The sequence below is a fragment of the Camelina sativa genome, chromosome 16 (assembly GCF_000633955.1).
Source record: "Camelina sativa cultivar DH55 chromosome 16, Cs, whole genome shotgun sequence".
In the NCBI taxonomy this organism is placed as follows: Eukaryota; Viridiplantae; Streptophyta; class Magnoliopsida; order Brassicales; family Brassicaceae; genus Camelina; species Camelina sativa.
The window spans coordinates 14044210-14061804 of NC_025700.1; the positions used below are offsets into that span (position 1 = coordinate 14044210).

Genomic DNA, 17595 nt, shown 5'->3' on the forward strand with positions numbered 1-17595 from the left:
CGCCTCACGAATATCTCCAGGTCAGCATCAGATAAGTTCTCATCCACAGCATACTCTGTAAATCTGCTTCGGAAGGAGAATGGCAAGTCTCGCTTACCAGCATCTGTGGCTGGATTCATACAGGCAAACAAACGGAAATTCAAATGTCTGGGAATGCCCATTACATCCCCTCTCTCAGCTAAGCAAAGTGATCCCCTCACTCCTTCAAGAACACCAATTAGCCTGCCCAATATCTCCGGTGGGGCTAAGTTCACTTCATCTAGTAAAACCCAATGCCCCTCCCTGAGGGCAGTCACAAACGCACCTTCAACAAAGGTAAAAACCATTCCACCTGAAGATATCTGGTGACGAATCTTCTTCACTTTCTTCGACAAATGCGCCCAGTTCACAATCTCTTCGGGTTTCTTTCTCTTTCTACCAGACCTTTCTTCCCTACAATAACCTTCAATGCCATCAGTAGCTTCCATTAACCGTTCTAAAAACTTATCCCACTTCTTGGCTCTAAAATGTTTTTGCAGATATTTCATAATGCTTGCATCATCCTGGATACCAAAAATGAAGAGGACTAATTACTCGAGCAACATGCTAAATTTCTTCCAAAACATATCTCGTTAAGAATGAGTGAAGGAGGAAATCAATGCGTGACTAAGTTTGAAATGTAAAGCTACCTTAATCTTCGAACTTCTTGCCAATTCATTGAATTCATTGTACAGCATTGTGCACATAATCTTTGCATCAATAGGCTTAAAACCTCCCAATAGATCAACTATATCACTTTGCTGGCTCAAATTCTGCAGAAAAGTAAAATAGAAATTATAGAAAACACTACGATAACTAAAAGAATAAACTATAAATTATAGAAAACCACTATGATAACTACTACAAAAATCTATGTCAAAACATACCAAAACAGTGAGTTTCTGTCCGATCCAGTGTGCAAGATTTTGAACTAGTGTTGTTTTCCCAGTCCCTGTTTCTCCTACTAAGAGAACTGGCTCGTTGTACTCGACAGAGCGAGCTATTTTCTCAAGTAACCGTGTAGATGTGCTTGTTTCAACAAACCTAGACCGATCATGTGACTGGAAAACAAAAGTAGATCAACAAGAGGCTGTAATAGATAAATAATTGTATCAGGAAGAAGGAGATGCTTATAAACTAACCGCAGTTTGACCAAGTGGAAGAGACACTCTGCCAATTTTTAGAATCCCAGAATATTCCTGCAGTTCATTGAATTATTAGAAAACAATCTCAAAGCATCAACCTAAGACATTGGGTTCAAGGATCTAAGATACCTGAATTGGGGGCTTATGCTGAGATTCTGGAACGGCGACATTCCAAATGTTAGCCACAATGTTACTTACTGTCACTCGGTTTTTACTTGACATATAAGACGCAGAGAATATATCAGCTGCCTGAGGAAAAAGCACAAATGGCAAATTTAATAAAGAAATATTAAAATAAGAGACTAATCCAAGCAAACTGTAAAGAAACAGACCTCCTGAAAAATTGCCTGGCCATCGAAGGAGGACAGGCCATGAACCCGCTCACACCACTTGAGCAGATCTCTGGAAACGATGACCATTTAGAAAGAATAGAATGACCAATCATTAATAAGAAGAATTTTCAAACATAGACATATGCCTACCTCAGTGAAAATCTACTTGGAGAACTGAAAGTAGCTGAGTTTTCAGTTGTTGAACCAGAATACTGGGGCCGAAGAGCAGAGTTGACAGTTTCAAATGTTTCTGCAAAGATGGAATAGTTTCACAGTTAGTACAGATTCCATGTATAGAGGCGTATGTGCAAGAGGAACTTACCAATAAGTTTCTCTGCAACAGGAACCAGGTTTTGATACCGAGCGCTGAGGATACTTTGCAAGCTTTCACGATCTGGTGGATATACAACTATTCTCCTCCATAAAGGACTTAACGAATTTCCAGCTACATCCAAGATAAGCAGACATAAAAATAATAAGGTTTCTTGAACTGAATCTAATTTGCAAATAGTAAAAGATGGGTTTTTCTCAGGCTCTAATGCAACGTAATAATACAGATAGTATACCTCATAAGAGATTTAGTGTTGCAAACATCAATAAAATTGGATATTTAATCTATCATGCACTTTGAGCTAGATTGGTTAGGCAAATTGGCCATGTTAATCAATCCCTATATCAGTTTTGTTAATTAGGAAAAATAGCAAGCATGAATATTCATTATAACACCAGTTAATTGAGCCTCTAATCCCACTGGCATTTGATTTGATGCTTCAAGCAATAAACTCCATACAAGTTTCAGGTTTCAAGCTAAGCATACGAAAATACCCTTCAACCTATTTTGCAACCACGTCACCCCTAGATGACATTAAATGTAGCAAGATCATAGTTATCATGCCCTTAGAAATGCTGAATGGTTCTATTGCGAAAATAAGCCAACGAAAATGAAACAGTAAGGCTGTCAAACCAATCAGTGTCTGCAAGACATACCTTCCCTGATGTGTGACACACTACATTCGGGTGTTGATATAGTTGAAAACAGTTGGAAACTCTCCGCTATCCGTATCTCCTGCAAGCAGATTTAAAGTTAAGAAGCTCCGAAACTTGAATCATTCTCTCAAGGAAACAATACAAGTACCTACAACTGGAGTTATTCAAAAGGTGTGGGTCCTACAATATTTCCCCATATAGGATAAGTAACGGAGCAGCAAAAAGAGTGTTTACCTCTCCTTGACTGGTCAAGAATGAGCCAGACCCTCCCAGCAAAGGTGACAAGACGAGGGGAACATCTGATGGAGCTTTGTCTATGTCTTCAAGAACGACCCAGAAACCATTCATAATCGCCTGCCAAGATGGAAAACATAAAAAATATTGATGCAATTGTAGGAGGATGGATAAATAAATAGGCTGCCATCTGAATTTAATTACACAAACCTGGGTAAGTGAGCCAGGCTGCCATTTGAATTCGCCAGGTTGATCGGTACAGACATAAGTGCCAACCAACGTTTTCCCATCAAGTTGATCATCCATGTGGATAAACACAACTATCAAAATTAAAAGAGACAAAAAAAAACAATATATAGTGAGAAATAATTTAGTTTAAGGCCTTAATTTTAACAGTGGAAACATAGTATGCACAGCATCATCTCCAGATAGTTATTTTTCCCTTCCAGTAACGTACAAAGTTGCTTGAACCTAGCCAACTAAAAAATTATTTGAGACCAATATACGTAGATATTAAAATTATAACATACCATGGGTACCACTTTCATCAGCCAACTTCCTAATGAGGGCAGACTTTCCAGATCCCGAGGGACCATACAGAAGAACAGGTCGCTTTTGACTAACAGCCAATGAGACCATTTCAAAAGATTTCTCCACCCTAGAGTGGATTTCAAATGGTTCAGAGAAAGATTTGACATCCCTGAATTGAAGAGAAAGGTGGAATTCAACCCGAATAAGAGAAAATTAACATTAACTACAAGTGGCATTAGTGTTGAAAATTATTTCGAAAGAAACATAAAGAGAACAGACCAGGTGTCCAGCCTCCGAATCTTCATCAATGGCTCATTTGTTTCTAAGCCTGCTGATTGTCGCTTGTGAATCCCAGGTGCAAGTGTGTTAAATTGTTGCAAAGACTTCACAGCTGTGTATGTAGGCAACTGAATGTATAATCCAGCCTTTTCTATTTCTATATCCTGACAAAATTCCTCCCAGCTGGATGTATCAAAGAAAACAAATCATTAGAAACAAAACTTCAGATGAAAAGCGAATTAAAAATCTTGAGTATAGCTAAGACTGGATTACCGTAGCAAGCACGAAAGTGCTTCTTCCACTTCAAAACCAAAACATCCAGCTACTCTGTCACTGCATCTTAAAACAACAGAAAGAATTTGAATCCCACACCACACAGCGTCTCGATGCTTTTCCGAGAAATGCCTTTTTTGTGTAGGACATTCTGAGAGCCTTTTCATGGAGTCCAAGTAACAAGACCAATCCCACAACTTAGAGAAAATCTCAGGTCTAATGACGAGAAAACGATATGATACACGAAGACAAAGCATGTACGCCGTTGTAGCCTGGTTCAGGGGAAAAAATAATCAACATAACTGGCCAAATACTAGGAAGTAGATAAGAATAACAACAATGTCATATACTTTGCATATGATGCTCTGACATCAGTAAACGTCAAATCTAACAACCATACCTCCATGTGCAACTGATAAATTGTTTCTTTCACAAGAATTCGCTGGTATGGTGGTGGAGCTTCCTTAAAATAATTAAGAATAGACCTAAAAATTTAAGAAATCTTCTGTTAGTAAACTAGTGTCGAGCTGTTTTTACTAAACCAAAGTAACTTCTTTTCACATTTCTCAGCTTTATCGCTGGTTCAGATGACTGATCTCATCTTATATACTCTTTCAAGCTTCAAAAACATAAGCGATAAAGTAAATAGTCATCTTACCCTAGCAAAGACGAATTCAAATGAAGTGCACGACTGAAGGCCAAGCAAGCACACTCATGAAGCTCCAACCTTTGTCCACGCCGAACATAAAACTCAGTCACACTAGTACCTTCCTTCATGGCATTATCCAAAACTGATGACACATCGTCTGAGTAGTCAGTGCTTGACTTCAGATCACCCACTAGATGAAGAAGACCCACCACTTTATCTACAACCCTTCTTATAATAGGAAGGAAGCAATGAACCAACGGAATTGTACACTCCGGGTGAAGAAACACATCCGACAAAGCATGAATCACCTCTTTGTTAACCACCATTTCTCCTCCCTAAACAAACCCATCACCCAAAAAGACCAAAAGATAAAAAAAATTGTTCAAAACAAACTCAAACCCACCTTGGGGTAACGTTTGATTAACAATTACAAGACTTTACCTTGCTGAGAACCGAACTGAAAAATGGAAAAGCTTCCACCTTGGGGCAACGTTCAGAAAAAGTCTCCAAGGCAAGTTTAAGGTTGAAACTCCCATCAATAGCCATCGATACCTGTTGATAGATGAAACCACAGACACTAAAAGTAGGGTTTCTAGGCAACCCAGGGATTAATTTTGTCACAAACACAAAACAAAGGGGGGAAATTTAGGTTTAATCGTGCCTACACTCAAATCCTCCGAAGACGATTGAAACTTGAAATCGACACAAGAGCTGGAAAGGAAGTACCTTTAGTAGCAAATCTTACGTTTTGAGAGAACGGAAGGCTATGGAGAGAGATTTGGGAGGATGAAGGACGAAGAGAACGCGGCGCAGTCACAGGTTTAAGGGTTTAAGCTAAGCGCCTTTTTAAGGTTTTTATTGCAGTCGAAAAGGCGGTTTGGGTTTTTAGGAGAGAGTCGGAAAAAATGGAAAGAATAATTACAAAATGAACCCTTTCATTTACCCAATATTGCATACCTAATCACTTTATTTTGTTTGTTTCTATTTTCCCCAGAAAAGATGAAAACGTAACGTTTCGATGATAACAAATAGTTTTTCGGTAACCAATATAGCCTAGGCTGATGAATGAATGTTCGATGCAGTTTGTCTAGTAATTCGAGTTGAATTTGGAGATGGGATACTAAGTCATTGCATAATAAACAATTTAATTGTAGTTTTTGGTTACAAAAATTATGTTTTACATATGAAAAAAGTAGTAAAATTTTTGGTTACATAGCCCTTGGTAAATTTTAGATAGTGACAAGATGATACTAAGTTACTAACACAAATTAACTGCTCTCTCTCTTCCAATATATAAAAAACATTTTAGGCTTTTTTTATTTGTTCTATTTTATAGATTTTTTCAAGTTTCTATGTAATTTTAATATTAATTTAATAGTTTTTAACTATTTAAATTGTATTGTATTTTTCTCTAATGGTTGAATTTTGTTAAGTAATACAATATCTATTGTTTCTTAATTTTTATGCTTTTACCCAAAAACTTTTTATATTTAGGAACAGAAGAAGTACTATATTTAGAAGTTGTAATAATTCAAGGGAAGTCAAGTTATTTGAAGTAATGTTTATCTCACATAATATACATTGTCAATTACTCAATTGGTAATGGTGTAAAACAGCTTGGCACTTTCGATGGTTAAAAGTTAGAAACTTTTTTTTTTTTTTTTGACAACAGGGTACGAATGAGCTGATACGAAGGAACATTATTTACATAGGTAACTAGGTGCGGAACAGTGCGAATACGTCGCGCCAGATTATCCGCATTACCATTCTGAGAGCGAGAGACATAGACTAGGGAGAAGGAGACAAACTCCTCTCTATCCGCCTGGATGTCCTCCAAATAGGGTGTAAAAGCTGGCCACTCAGAAGGCGAAGACACCATCTTCACTAAGTCAGAGCAGTCGGTGAGAAAAACGACAGATTGATTATCCGCTCCAATCATGCATCGCATAGCCCAGATAAGGGCTTCAACCTCGGCATGAAAAGGAGAGAGACTGCAGCGAAAGTTGGCAGCACCCATGGTGGGGGCATCGTCCCAAGGCGACGTGCAAAACCATCCTCTTCCCGCAAAAAAATCTGTTGCTTTCCACGAACCATCAACATAACAAACATAACTTGAGAAAGGCTGAGAAACCCCAAAACTCATCCTCCCACAGGGGACCGCCGTACCGGCAATAGCCGGTGCTAAGACCACATCATCCGTCTGAGCCAGAGCCCATGCTTTTGCTTCATCCTCCGCTAACCGCAAGATGGCTAGGGGATTGGAGTCCAGATTACTAAAAAGCATCGGGCTTTCCAGACATACCACAAAATCCATGGAAAATATTCCTGATTTTGAACATTTGGGAATCTCCAAAAAAGAAAATCCATATTTGTGAAAATTGATTCCGAGGGGAAAACACCCTGAGCCGTCGGAAACTGCCACAGGGCCAAACCTGACAAGCTGGGGGACATTCAAAGAGGGTATGATTAATCGTCTCCTCCCCAATACCACAGAGCCCACAGGTAGCATCACAACTCAAACCACGTTTTCGTTGATTAGCAGTAACCGCCACACAATCCAAAAGCACTTGCCACATGAAGTGCCGAAGTTTTGGAAAACACCAAATTTTCCACACAAAGGCTTGAAGGGGTACAAAAGTCGGTCCAAAAATCTTCGGACCGGCTGAAGCGATCGAGTGATTTTCTAAATATCTCTCTAATAGAGATTTTCATTAGAGAGGAAAGAGAAAAATGCGGACTTCTCAAATTTGTTTTCAAATTACTTGTTAAAAAAACTGTCCACTTTACCAATTATGTCATATGTTAATTCTTGATATTTTATATATATATATATATCTTTTAACGAAAGAGATGTCTTTTTTTTTCTTAAAACGACATTTACAATAAATGAGCAGATGAGTCTGTAGAGTTTGTCAGTATGTGCGGAGCTTACTGCTTACACAATAGTTTTGATTGTTACACAATGGATTTCCTTGGTTAGTGAAGATCAAAATGGTTCCGGTTTATCTTATATATCATCCTCAATAAAAAACCTGAATCTACTATCCAAACGATGAAAGAAAGAAAGAAAAAATTTCGATAAAATGAGAAATTAAGGTCACAGATACAAACACCACTGTTGGCAGAGATCCCCTTCCGTGCCTATGATGATGTACAAAACAAAACTCTGGTGGTTTCCAAAAAGTTGAACGGATTGACATTCTAGATTTGGCAGACAGAAGCAACATCTAGGTGGTTTCAGTCTGATTTTATGCCTGACTGAACCAATCAAAGATATGAGCATCATCATATCACAATAAGACCCAAAACAAAGATGAGGACTTTTCATCAGTTACCTGTTTGTCAACTTTTTTTGGTGTGTACTTCGATCAAATCATGATCCTCCATATCAAGTTCAGCAGGAGTGGTCGATGGATCAATCTTATCACCGTCAAAAATAAATACAAGATTTTGCAGGTTAAGCTCAGCTTTCTCTGCATACATTTTGAAAACCTGCTCAAACTTCTCATCCTACAAGAAAACGGGAAAGTACCAATTCTACATCAGCACACAAAGGCATCTCATAATTTACACATTGTTAAGGACAGGGACACTACTCAAAAACTCAACCCCTTTCAATATTTAAAGTGATCTCATCAATCCCCAATCTATATTCATGCTTTCCTAGAACGCTCTGTAAATATCTAGCTATCCGGATGTTAGCGAGGGTGACATAACAACTAACTCTTATGCCTACTTATCCCACATATACAAATTTTTCCTAGCAAGCTACATGTTGATGGCAGGTTGGGTAGTGAGCCGCAAGCAGCAAAAAAAGACTTACCGCAAACACACGGCATTGCTTCTTTTCATCTTTGTCCTGAATTGTAATGACAATCTTGACCCTGTCATCCGTAGGCTCTGGTGGTGCCTTATCAGAAGCCTCTAAAGGTGGATTGAGTGATACTTCAATCTCCCTTTTAGCAGACTCCTCAACTTCCTGCATCACATCCGCTACAGTTTTTGTGAATGACATGAGCTCCATCTTCTTCGTCCTACATTACATAATTTCAAATTACGAATATGAAATCGAAGTATAACAATAAGACTCTTCAGGAAATGACATTACACTCAACGAAATCGTATCATCAGGATGCATTAACAAAATGATATACGCGCGTGTGGTTACGAACACATCATCATGGTTTTTTTTTTTTGTTTTTCTAATCTTAACTTTGGGCCTGCATATTGGGCCGAGGCTTTATTTATATGTTCTATATATATGTTGTAATATCCGAAGTTTAAAGAAAGGAAACAACGAAAACCTAATTCTGTTAATTCTTCTAATTCTTACGATGAAAACAACGAAACCTGCTAGTTCTTCTTCTTCTCATCAGGTTCAGAGAGCTACAAGCTTATTGAAAAGACAAGCTACTGTGTTTAAGAAAGCTCGCGAGCTTTCTGTGCTATGTGCAATCGAAGTTTGCGTGATCTGTTACGGAGCCGATGGAGCGCTTAAGACATATCCAGAAGAGATGGAACTCCTTCATTTTCATTTGACAACATTACCTCTCCCAGCTTCAAGCATTGTTGATGATTCTTACTTCTGGAGGATAGNATTTCAAATTACGAATATGAAATCGAAGTATAACAATAAGACTCTTCAGGAAATGACATTACACTCAACGAAATCGTATCATCAGGATGCATTAACAAAATGATATACGCGCGTGTGGTTACGAACACATCATCATGGTTTTTTTTTTTTGTTTTTCTAATCTTAACTTTGGGCCTGCATATTGGGCCGAGGCTTTATTTATATGTTCTATATATATGTTGTAATATCCGAAGTTTAAAGAAAGGAAACAACGAAAACCTAATTCTGTTAATTCTTCTAATTCTTACGATGAAAACAACGAAACCTGCTAGTTCTTCTTCTTCTCATCAGGTTCAGAGAGCTACAAGCTTATTGAAAAGACAAGCTACTGTGTTTAAGAAAGCTCGCGAGCTTTCTGTGCTATGTGCAATCGAAGTTTGCGTGATCTGTTACGGAGCCGATGGAGCGCTTAAGACATATCCAGAAGAGATGGAACTCCTTCATTTTCATTTGACAACATTACCTCTCCCAGCTTCAAGCATTGTTGATGATTCTTACTTCTGGAGGATAGAGGATACTGATTTGGAAGCGTTTAGTACCAAGAAGACTTGGGAAGCAATTCGACATAGACAACAACCTCTATCCTAGACTTCGCAAGTCTGGTACAAGGGTGCTATCCCAAGACATGCTTTCATGATGTGGATAGTTTTTCTTAACAGGATTCCTACCAGAACCCGACTGGCTAGCTGGGGTATGCAAATTGATACAACCTGCTGCAATTGTGGTATTTACTCTGAAACGAGGGATCATCTGTTCTTGCATTGTGAGTTCAGTGAGGATCTATGGGTGGAAGCAACTCAGAGATTAGGGTACAGATCATTCGTTTTCCACACATGGGAAGCCTTCTCAGCTTGGTTAGATATTAAGGATTCAACAAGCACTCAACCCCTGAGGAGACTAGTATCACAAGCAGTCATCTATACAATATGGACTAAGAGGAATAACCGGTATCATAACAATGTTATCAAGCCTGTACATGTTCTTTTCAAGAAGCTAAACAGACAGGTCCGAGATGCCATCTTAGCAAAGAGGCACCGAAGAAAGTTTAACCACCTAATGCAAAGCTGGCTCAGGTTCATCTAGTGCCTTGTTGAGGATAAGATCACTTGCTTTAATCATTTCTTGTTTTTATTTTTTTGGGCAAGGACTGGTTTTTTGTATTCCAAGCTATTACAAACATTACAATTTATTTTCATAAATGAAAATTCACATTTTTACAAAAAAAAAAAGGTCGAAGCCATCGCTCGAAGGTACGTTGCATTGAGCGAGACGAAACGACGCAAAAGAAGCGTTGATCTTGACGGGTCTCTCGCAAATTCCAACAAGAAGAAACTGGTGAGACCGAGATGTGTATCCAAGTTTCCAGTTTGGGACCCTAGGTTTGATAATTACTCGGGTGAGCAACTCACGGGATTGGTTCAGTCTTTGGAACGTAACCTAACCAGATTACAAGATAGGTTCCGGGATCTTGTTGAAGTTCAGAAACAGAGGAACATGAATCTAGGACCGAGTAGTAGTACTAGGAATACGATCAATCAATATCTGCTTCCACAGCAACAACAACAACCAAACCAGTTTTCCATGTTTCTGCTTAACCATGAGAACGGGAATGTCTCGCAAATCCCATTAGGTTTGATGAACCAAGGGCAATCTGTGCCGATGATTCCGCCTGAACTACTGATGAATCCGGATGTGGGAAACTACAACTCGGGCTCACTTGGAGCTTTTGGTCCTCCTCTTTATGATCTCTCACAACCCCTCTTTTCTTGATTTGATTTCATTAGTGCAAATTATCTAGTGTGTTGTAATATGATTTTTTTTGTTGGATTATGACTCTGTCTAGTGTGTTGTAATATGATTCATTATTTGTTTGGTGACTTGCTTGTAAAGCCTTAACTGGCTATTTTTAATCAATCGATTTAATCAAATCTTGAGCTAATTCATCTTGTTTCTAGATAAGTCTAATATGATTTTCTATGGATTATGTCGGTCTGTCTAGTGTGCAATAGATTCATTGTTTGGTCACTTGCTGCAATCTGTACTCTCTCTACTGCTATCATCTACAATTGTAAAGCCTTAACTGGCTATTTTTAATCAATCGATTAACAGCTAATTCATCTTGTTTCTAGTTTACCTGCAACAAGTTACAGTGAGCAAAGTTACAAGGGATCGTCAAGTCGCCCATACGAATATACGATACGAGAATTAAAACCTGGTTTGGTTCAAGTTAGAGAAATTTTGTTGGTAAAGTTTCTTTCCACATTCATGCTACAGAGCGACCAATGATTTTTTTTTTTTTTTTTTTTTTTTTTTTTTTTTTTTTTTTTTTTTTTTTTTTTTTTTTTTTNATCTTTCTTAAAATAAAGTATTGAATTTTAATTTAACTTTCTCTACACTGTCGCTAGTAAATTACATGTTTACTTGTATATTCTCTACACTGTCGCGAATTAGCACTTGCGCAGAGATTGAGAGGAGTTTTTTTACAAGAAATCACAGTAGAAAAACCAAACAATGTAATAAACCAATTTCAAGGTTTATCCCCAAACCAGAGCGCATTCACAGCAACTGAAATGACGCATAAAGACAAACACAAATGAATCATAAAAATGTTTACAGTTAAATTTTGTATCACCAGTCTCCTAAAATATTTAATCCTCCTCGCTCTTATTTTCAGCCATTGTCTGTTCCGTCGTTACGATAACATCAGCCCCAACATGTTCCTTGCTAGATTCATCCTCGAGTGACGTTTGAATTTGTTCAAGATCATCATCTGGTGCCGGTGAATCTAACTCAGTTGAAGCAAGTTTGATATCAGTTCCAATATCTTCAGATTCCAAATTCTTACTTTCAACTGATTGTTCCATCATTTCAAGAGGATGTTCATCAGATAAGGTTTTGTCATTCTGGTTTGTAAGAGCTTCTTCTATGAGACATGGCTCTACTGTTTCCTCTTCAACCTCTTTGCTTTTGTCAACCGAGTCTTCTCTTGTCGTGAAACATGACTCCACTGTTTCCTCTTCAACCGCGTTGCTTTTGTCAACCGAGTCTTCTCTTGTCGTAAAACATGACTTTACTGTTTCCTCTTCAACCTCTTTGCTTGTGTCAACTGAGTCTTCTCTTGTCGTGAAACATGGCTCTACTGTTTCCTCTTCAACCTCTTTGCTTGTGTCAACTGAGTCTTCTCTTGTCGTAAAACATGACTTTACTGTTTCCTCTTCAACCTCGTTGCTTTTGTCAACCGAGTCTTCTCTTGTCGTAAAACATTGCTCTACTGTTTCCTCTTCAACCTCTTTGCTTTTGTCATTTGAATCTTCTCTTGTGGTGTCTGTGGCATGGTGGTCAGATGCAAGATTTTGATCAGCAGCTTCTTCTGCTAGTAGTGAAGTATTTGATTCATTATCCTGTATAGAAGAACTCCCAGGAAGATCTGGCTCCTCTACAGCGACATTTTCTGTCTTAGACTCTGGCCCTTCAAGATTTGTGGAAGCAGGAAAAGACTGGAAAGTGTCCCAATCATCATCATCATCTTCTTCATACTCCTCGTCATTTTCTTCGCCAATTCCACTTTCTATTGTGCTAACCTGATTGAATGATGTTGGCACAGTGGGCAATACTTCTGCTTTAACCATATCAGCAGTAGAGCTAACTTTTTCAGGTGTTGCTACCATAGGTGCTGGTAATCTGATATCCATGGGTGGAACCAAGGATTTTGGCTTTGGAAGGGCACTATCTTTAGAGACGGAAGCACGGATGATATCCTAAACATCAGAAGAACAAGGACATAAATTAGATAGTTCAATTTTTGCATACAAAAAGCTTACAACACATCAAAGGAAAATAAAGAAAAAAGTTAAGTTGATTAAAAGGATGGGGGATTTGGGATCCATTAAAACTTTCGAACACAATGTTTTCAGGTGAGTAAATCAAATTGAATGCATTCACGAACCTGAAGCTGCTGCCGGTGTGTTGCTGGCAGCGACAGCAAAACGTCCTTAAAGTGAACAGCCGACAAAGGTAACTGAGCTAGATGGGAAACAAGCCGCACAGCTACATTTCTTAACTCAAGGACTTCCTGGTATTATCCATGAAACAATAAAAAAGACGTTTAACACTGGAGCAGAAAATTTGTAACATAAACTTCACCGGTCGGGCAAGGAATGTAACCTGAGAAACACCATCTGAAGTCTTGGAGAAAACCACAAGAACCACTNAATCAGAAGAACAAGGACATAAATTAGATAGTTCAATTTTTGCATACAAAAAGCTTACAACACATCAAAGGAAAATAAAGAAAAAAGTTAAGTTGATTAAAAGGATGGGGGATTTGGGATCCATTAAAACTTTCGAACACAATGTTTTCAGGTGAGTAAATCAAATTGAATGCATTCACGAACCTGAAGCTGCTGCCGGTGTGTTGCTGGCAGCGACAGCAAAACTTCCTTAAAGTGAACAGCCGACAAAGGTAACTGAGCTAGATGGGAAACAAGCCGCACAGCTACATTTCTTAACTCAAGGACTTCCTGGTATTATCCATGAAACAATAAAAAAGACGTTTAACACTGGAGCAGAAAATTTGTAACATAAACTTCACCGGTCGGGCAAGGAATGTAACCTGAGAAACACCATCTGAAGTCTTGGAGAAAACCACAAGAACCACTTCAAGAAAAAGGCTCATGAATCCCCTCTGAATTTCATCAGTAATTGAGTGTGTCTGAAGTAGCATTATGAACCGCAAGCATTCACCAGCTATGACCACTGATTCCTTATTCATAGGTTTCTATCCAAAAAAATAAGAACGAAGTCAGTTATCATAATTTTTATCTAAGAAGACGTCAAAATTGCTCTTTTCTTCTAAAATATAAACTCTGTTGAAATTGGAAGGAAGAAACGAGAAAACAACCAGAAGCGCCCTCTGCATTAGACTGCCAACATCTCCAATAAGTTCGCCGACAAAGAAAACCGCAAAACTTTTCTCCTCTGGGTTTTTGTAACGCTGAACCAAGCTTTTTAGCACTTGTAAAACAGTAGCTTGAACCTACAGATATTTGAACTTATACTGTTAAGAGCTTGATAACTAATGATAGAACTAGCATATGACAAGAGGGCAAGTCTCAGATACCTGAACATTAGAATCTTTCATTACTGCTGCTATACTAATTTGGCAACTCTTCAACATGGCAATACAGATAGAATTGGTATTAGTTTCATCTACTGGACAGTCAAACTCGTAGGCAAGCTTAGCCAGTGAGAAAAGTTGTTCCAGACAGAATACAAGCTTCAATTGAAGAAGCTTGCGTAACCCTGATCTCTTGTTGTCCACAAGATGGATACCATTGATACAATCTTTAGTCAGATCACCAACCATGTGCAGACAAGCACCAAAAATTGCTCTTATATGGACACTACTATCGGCAGCAAAATTAGGGTCATCTGCAATAAAACGTTTTGATTAAGAAGCTTCAACAAGCTTTTCAATGTCCCAATAAAGGAAGCAAAAGCTTTCAGTTGCAGAAAATCAACTTCACAATTCTGCATTTGCAACTTCGGGGCTTACATAAGACAGACAGAAAGCATACATGATCTACACTGAATGTACCATCAAGCAAGTCCAACCTTTCACAGAACTTTGACACCATCTAATAACCACCCCTAAACAGCCTGGTCGACCAAAGATTAACCCAGTTCCAATTCTATATAAACTTACTATCTGTTCCTCCTATACAAACTCCTGTCATTTTAGCTTATTTTAGGAAGCTAAAATGACAGCGTCCTTTACTTTATCATATTATCACATTAAATGTGAATACAATTATCATACCAGTTAAAGGTTTTTGTGATGAGGCTCTGGTAAGCTCAAGCAATAACTCATTGGTGGACTTCACAATCTCAAGAGCTTTTGATAGGTATGCGTCAGTGGGGACTTCCCGGATGCACTTGTAGCCACTTAATAACAATGCCAGAGATGCAGAATTTAAATGATGCTGCATCAACCAACAATCATCAGTTAGATGTAAGGAGAGCAATGAATAAAACAGAGATCCAAAACTGCAACATATAAAGCAAAGATCCGTCAAAATTTACACGTTACCTTTAACTCAAAACGTGTCACTAGAGTCTTTATGGAGATAAATAAAGGAGAAAGCAAATTATCCCAAATGTCATCATCTGGTGAAATTTCATTATGCCTGAAATAGAAAAGAAGTGATCTTTGTTACGGTTGTTTCCAGATGTAGTCAGTATATTTCTCTCTAGAATTATCAGGTTCAAAATAAACAAAAATGAACACAGCTTCCAAAAATCTCCTGGTAAAGTGCACACCTGTGGAGAATTTTGGAAAGGTACCCCAGGCAGAGTTCAATGGTCGAATAGGCAAACTGATCACTTTCAAGAAAATCTTTTGGACAGTTTTGTGAAATCTGTTAAAACGTAAATAAAAACTTCGTCAGAACTAGCATCTTTGCTAACGCATAAGGACTATATACTCCTGGTAAATGAATCAGAAATCAGTTGTTACGAGGAAACTCATCTAACAGAGTTTAAACCATTCCTACAAGGAATAGTATGGCATTGTTCCAATTTCCAACTTAATAAAGGTAAACAAGAACACAGAAAGAATACATATATACAAATGTTCTTGAACCTCATTTCCAATCTTAGGGAAAGGTGAGTATATGCAAGCCAAAGATAATGTTTAGGACCTAAAACGATGGTTTCAATAAAATCAACAACTCTTGTACCTACCTCTTGCACTACTGATACTGCAAGAATATCCCAGGAACTGTCCATATGAAAGGAATACGAGAAAACCTGGATGAGTTACAAAAGGAAAGTGAATCCAATCAGAGTAGTGAATGACTAATTAAAGCTTACAGTCTATTGCGCTTGGACATGGCTAAATCATAAGCCAGTTAGGAAAAATATGAAAAATGTGGGGTTGAGTAGATGTGCAGAAAATATGTGCCAAAGAAGAAGCATGTGGTTACTCAAAACCTATATTAAATTCTTTTAGTAGCTGATGATAATAAGAACTAAAATAGAATGGCATGATAAATATTTCAAACGAAAGAAATATTTTTAAGTGGATTTACCTGCAAAAGTTCTTGGCAGAGATCTACGCTGACAAAGCCACTGGTGAAAAATCTTTCAGCAGAAAGAGACTGGAAAATTGGTAATACAATTTCATATAACTCTAGGCCTTGGAATGAAGGTTCATTGATGGTGGAGTTCCCACTACATTTGATTTTAGCTGAGCTAAAAGGTATTACTTGCGTATTAGAGGCTGGATGCATCCCCTGAAATAAGACAAGTACAGCAAATCCCCATAGAAACTGATAATCTTCAACCTCTAGAGTAACCATGCGATGTCTAGATATTAAGGAGCTATCAGAAAATTCTTCCACACTATGATAAACAGGCATAGCATCCAGGACTAAAGCTTGCAGGATGACAGGCCATGCCTCTTCCAGACAAGGCCGTAGCCTTCTTGACACAGTATGTGGCGGGATTTCGTCTAAGAATGAGCACTGCTGCGACAAATCAAAGATCTTATTAGAAGATAGGGGAGCAGAAGGATGGAAGTGTTCAGCTAAAGAGAGACAACAGGACTATTAAGTGTTGACTCACACTTCTTTTCAGATTCTGACATAAGCAACCATAACTGTAGCCCCTTAGGACCTGAATCCAGTACCTCCCAAGCAGATCCGAACTCTTGGAAAACAATGGCAACAGTGCTTCAAATTCTACTGGCATCTCACCATGGTGTTTCCTCAAGAACGTAAATATATAACACTTAAGCGAGGCATGTGCAGCAAGAAGCCTGATCTTGATCTACGTTGCAAGAATAAGTCTAGTCAGTGAAAGCCAAATAAAATTAGAAAATACAATCTTTTGTTGCTTATGCACCTTGCTTGTGACCCATTCAGCAAAAGAAGGATAATATAATTCGTTGAAGTCAGTGAGTGGACGTGAAAGCAGAGAAAATATGCGTTTGACTGCAACTTGATCACTGCTTATTATTCCACTGGTCATTATCTGGATTTAAACACATTAATTTAGTAACATAATGGCACAAAATCTGAAGGAAGAAACGAATGTCATGCTCACCTTTGTGGCCAATTGTAACCCAGCTTCCAGAAGAGCAGGGCCAGAATTTGCATCCAAGGCAGTACGAACAGCAGACACAAGTTGAGCCTAAGTTTGAAAATTGTCAGTAACTATTATGTTCATTAAAAATTTAAATTAGTCTTCGTTGAGAAATGATTTTGCATGGGGAGCACCTGATATTGTTCCAGAAGAAGATGTCCAGGAAGTTCAGGGTCGGCTACCAATTTAAACTGCACAAGTATCACAAAATAATAGATTATTTTTTAATGTAAACTACCACACCAGATCAACAAGGTGAATATGACGAGGAAGCTAGCAAAATATTGGTCAAAAACACATGTTGTGAGGAAAAGAATCGGGTGGTGGTGAAGAACAATCAAATAGACAACTTTTGAAGAAAGAAATAAA

At 38.2% G+C, this 17595-nt stretch overlaps 3 protein-coding genes across 7 annotated transcripts in view; all 3 read right to left on the reverse strand.

Moving 5' to 3' along the window:
• LOC104750509 (midasin-like) overlaps nt 1-5299 on the reverse strand; it is a 33524-nt gene extending 28225 nt beyond the window's left edge. For both annotated transcript variants that reach the window (XM_010472307.2, XM_019238163.1), the window contains exons 1-17: nt 4890-5299; nt 4458-4783; nt 4200-4284; nt 3800-4071; nt 3527-3709; nt 3247-3416; nt 2927-3036; nt 2717-2836; nt 2483-2561; nt 1818-1940; nt 1646-1745; nt 1496-1565; nt 1293-1412; nt 1161-1217; nt 906-1079; nt 669-791; nt 437-542 (exon numbers count right to left, since the gene is read on the reverse strand). In XM_010472307.2, the coding sequence (XP_010470609.1) occupies nt 437-542; nt 669-791; nt 906-1079; nt 1161-1217; nt 1293-1412; nt 1496-1565; nt 1646-1745; nt 1818-1940; nt 2483-2561; nt 2717-2836; nt 2927-3036; nt 3247-3416; nt 3527-3709; nt 3800-4071; nt 4200-4284; nt 4458-4783; nt 4890-4994 (2323 nt within the window). In that variant the 5' untranslated portion in view covers nt 4995-5299. The remainder of the gene's footprint in view (nt 1-436; nt 543-668; nt 792-905; nt 1080-1160; nt 1218-1292; nt 1413-1495; nt 1566-1645; nt 1746-1817; nt 1941-2482; nt 2562-2716; nt 2837-2926; nt 3037-3246; nt 3417-3526; nt 3710-3799; nt 4072-4199; nt 4285-4457; nt 4784-4889) is intronic.
• LOC104753648 (small ubiquitin-related modifier 2-like) lies at nt 7791-8586 on the reverse strand. The gene is made up of 3 exons (XM_019237766.1): nt 8537-8586; nt 8272-8482; nt 7791-7958 (listed from the first exon to the last, which is right to left on the reverse strand). Exons 1-3 carry the CDS (start codon nt 8584-8586, stop codon nt 7791-7793), a joined length of 429 nt encoding a protein of 142 aa, XP_019093311.1.
• LOC104750510 (HEAT repeat-containing protein 5B-like) overlaps nt 11490-17595 on the reverse strand; it is an 18782-nt gene continuing 12676 nt past the window's right edge. The window contains exons 35-48 of one of the 4 annotated variants that reach the window (XM_010472311.2): nt 17361-17417; nt 17188-17274; nt 16987-17115; nt 16708-16911; nt 16173-16610; nt 15826-15891; nt 15403-15500; nt 15173-15269; nt 14903-15065; nt 14204-14514; nt 13985-14119; nt 13697-13861; nt 13031-13156; nt 11490-12842 (exon numbers count right to left, since the gene is read on the reverse strand). In XM_010472311.2, the coding sequence (XP_010470613.1) occupies nt 11733-12842; nt 13031-13156; nt 13697-13861; nt 13985-14119; nt 14204-14514; nt 14903-15065; nt 15173-15269; nt 15403-15500; nt 15826-15891; nt 16173-16610; nt 16708-16911; nt 16987-17115; nt 17188-17274; nt 17361-17417 (3186 nt within the window). In that variant the 3' untranslated portion in view covers nt 11490-11732. Of the gene's footprint in view, nt 12843-13030; nt 13157-13478; nt 13605-13696; nt 13862-13984; nt 14120-14203; nt 14515-14902; nt 15066-15172; nt 15270-15402; nt 15501-15825; nt 15892-16172; nt 16611-16707; nt 16912-16986; nt 17116-17187; nt 17275-17360; nt 17418-17595 lie in introns of all 4 variants that reach the window. The other 3 variants (XM_010472308.1, XM_010472310.2, XM_010472309.1) reach the window with 3 other exon arrangements.

Excerpts from the sequence above, each read along its gene's own strand:
- LOC104753648 (XM_019237766.1), bottom strand. The coding sequence starts at position 8,586 with ATGCATCCTGATGATACGATTTCGTTGAGTGTAATGTCATTTCCTGAA. Across the intron at positions 8,483-8,536 it reads GTAATGTCATTTCCTGAAGA|GACGAAGAAGATGGAGCTCA; the intron begins GTCTTATTGTTA and ends TATGTAATGTAG. Across the intron at positions 7,959-8,271 it reads AGCAATGCCGTGTGTTTGCG|GATGAGAAGTTTGAGCAGGT; the intron begins GTAAGTCTTTTT and ends GTTTTCTTGTAG.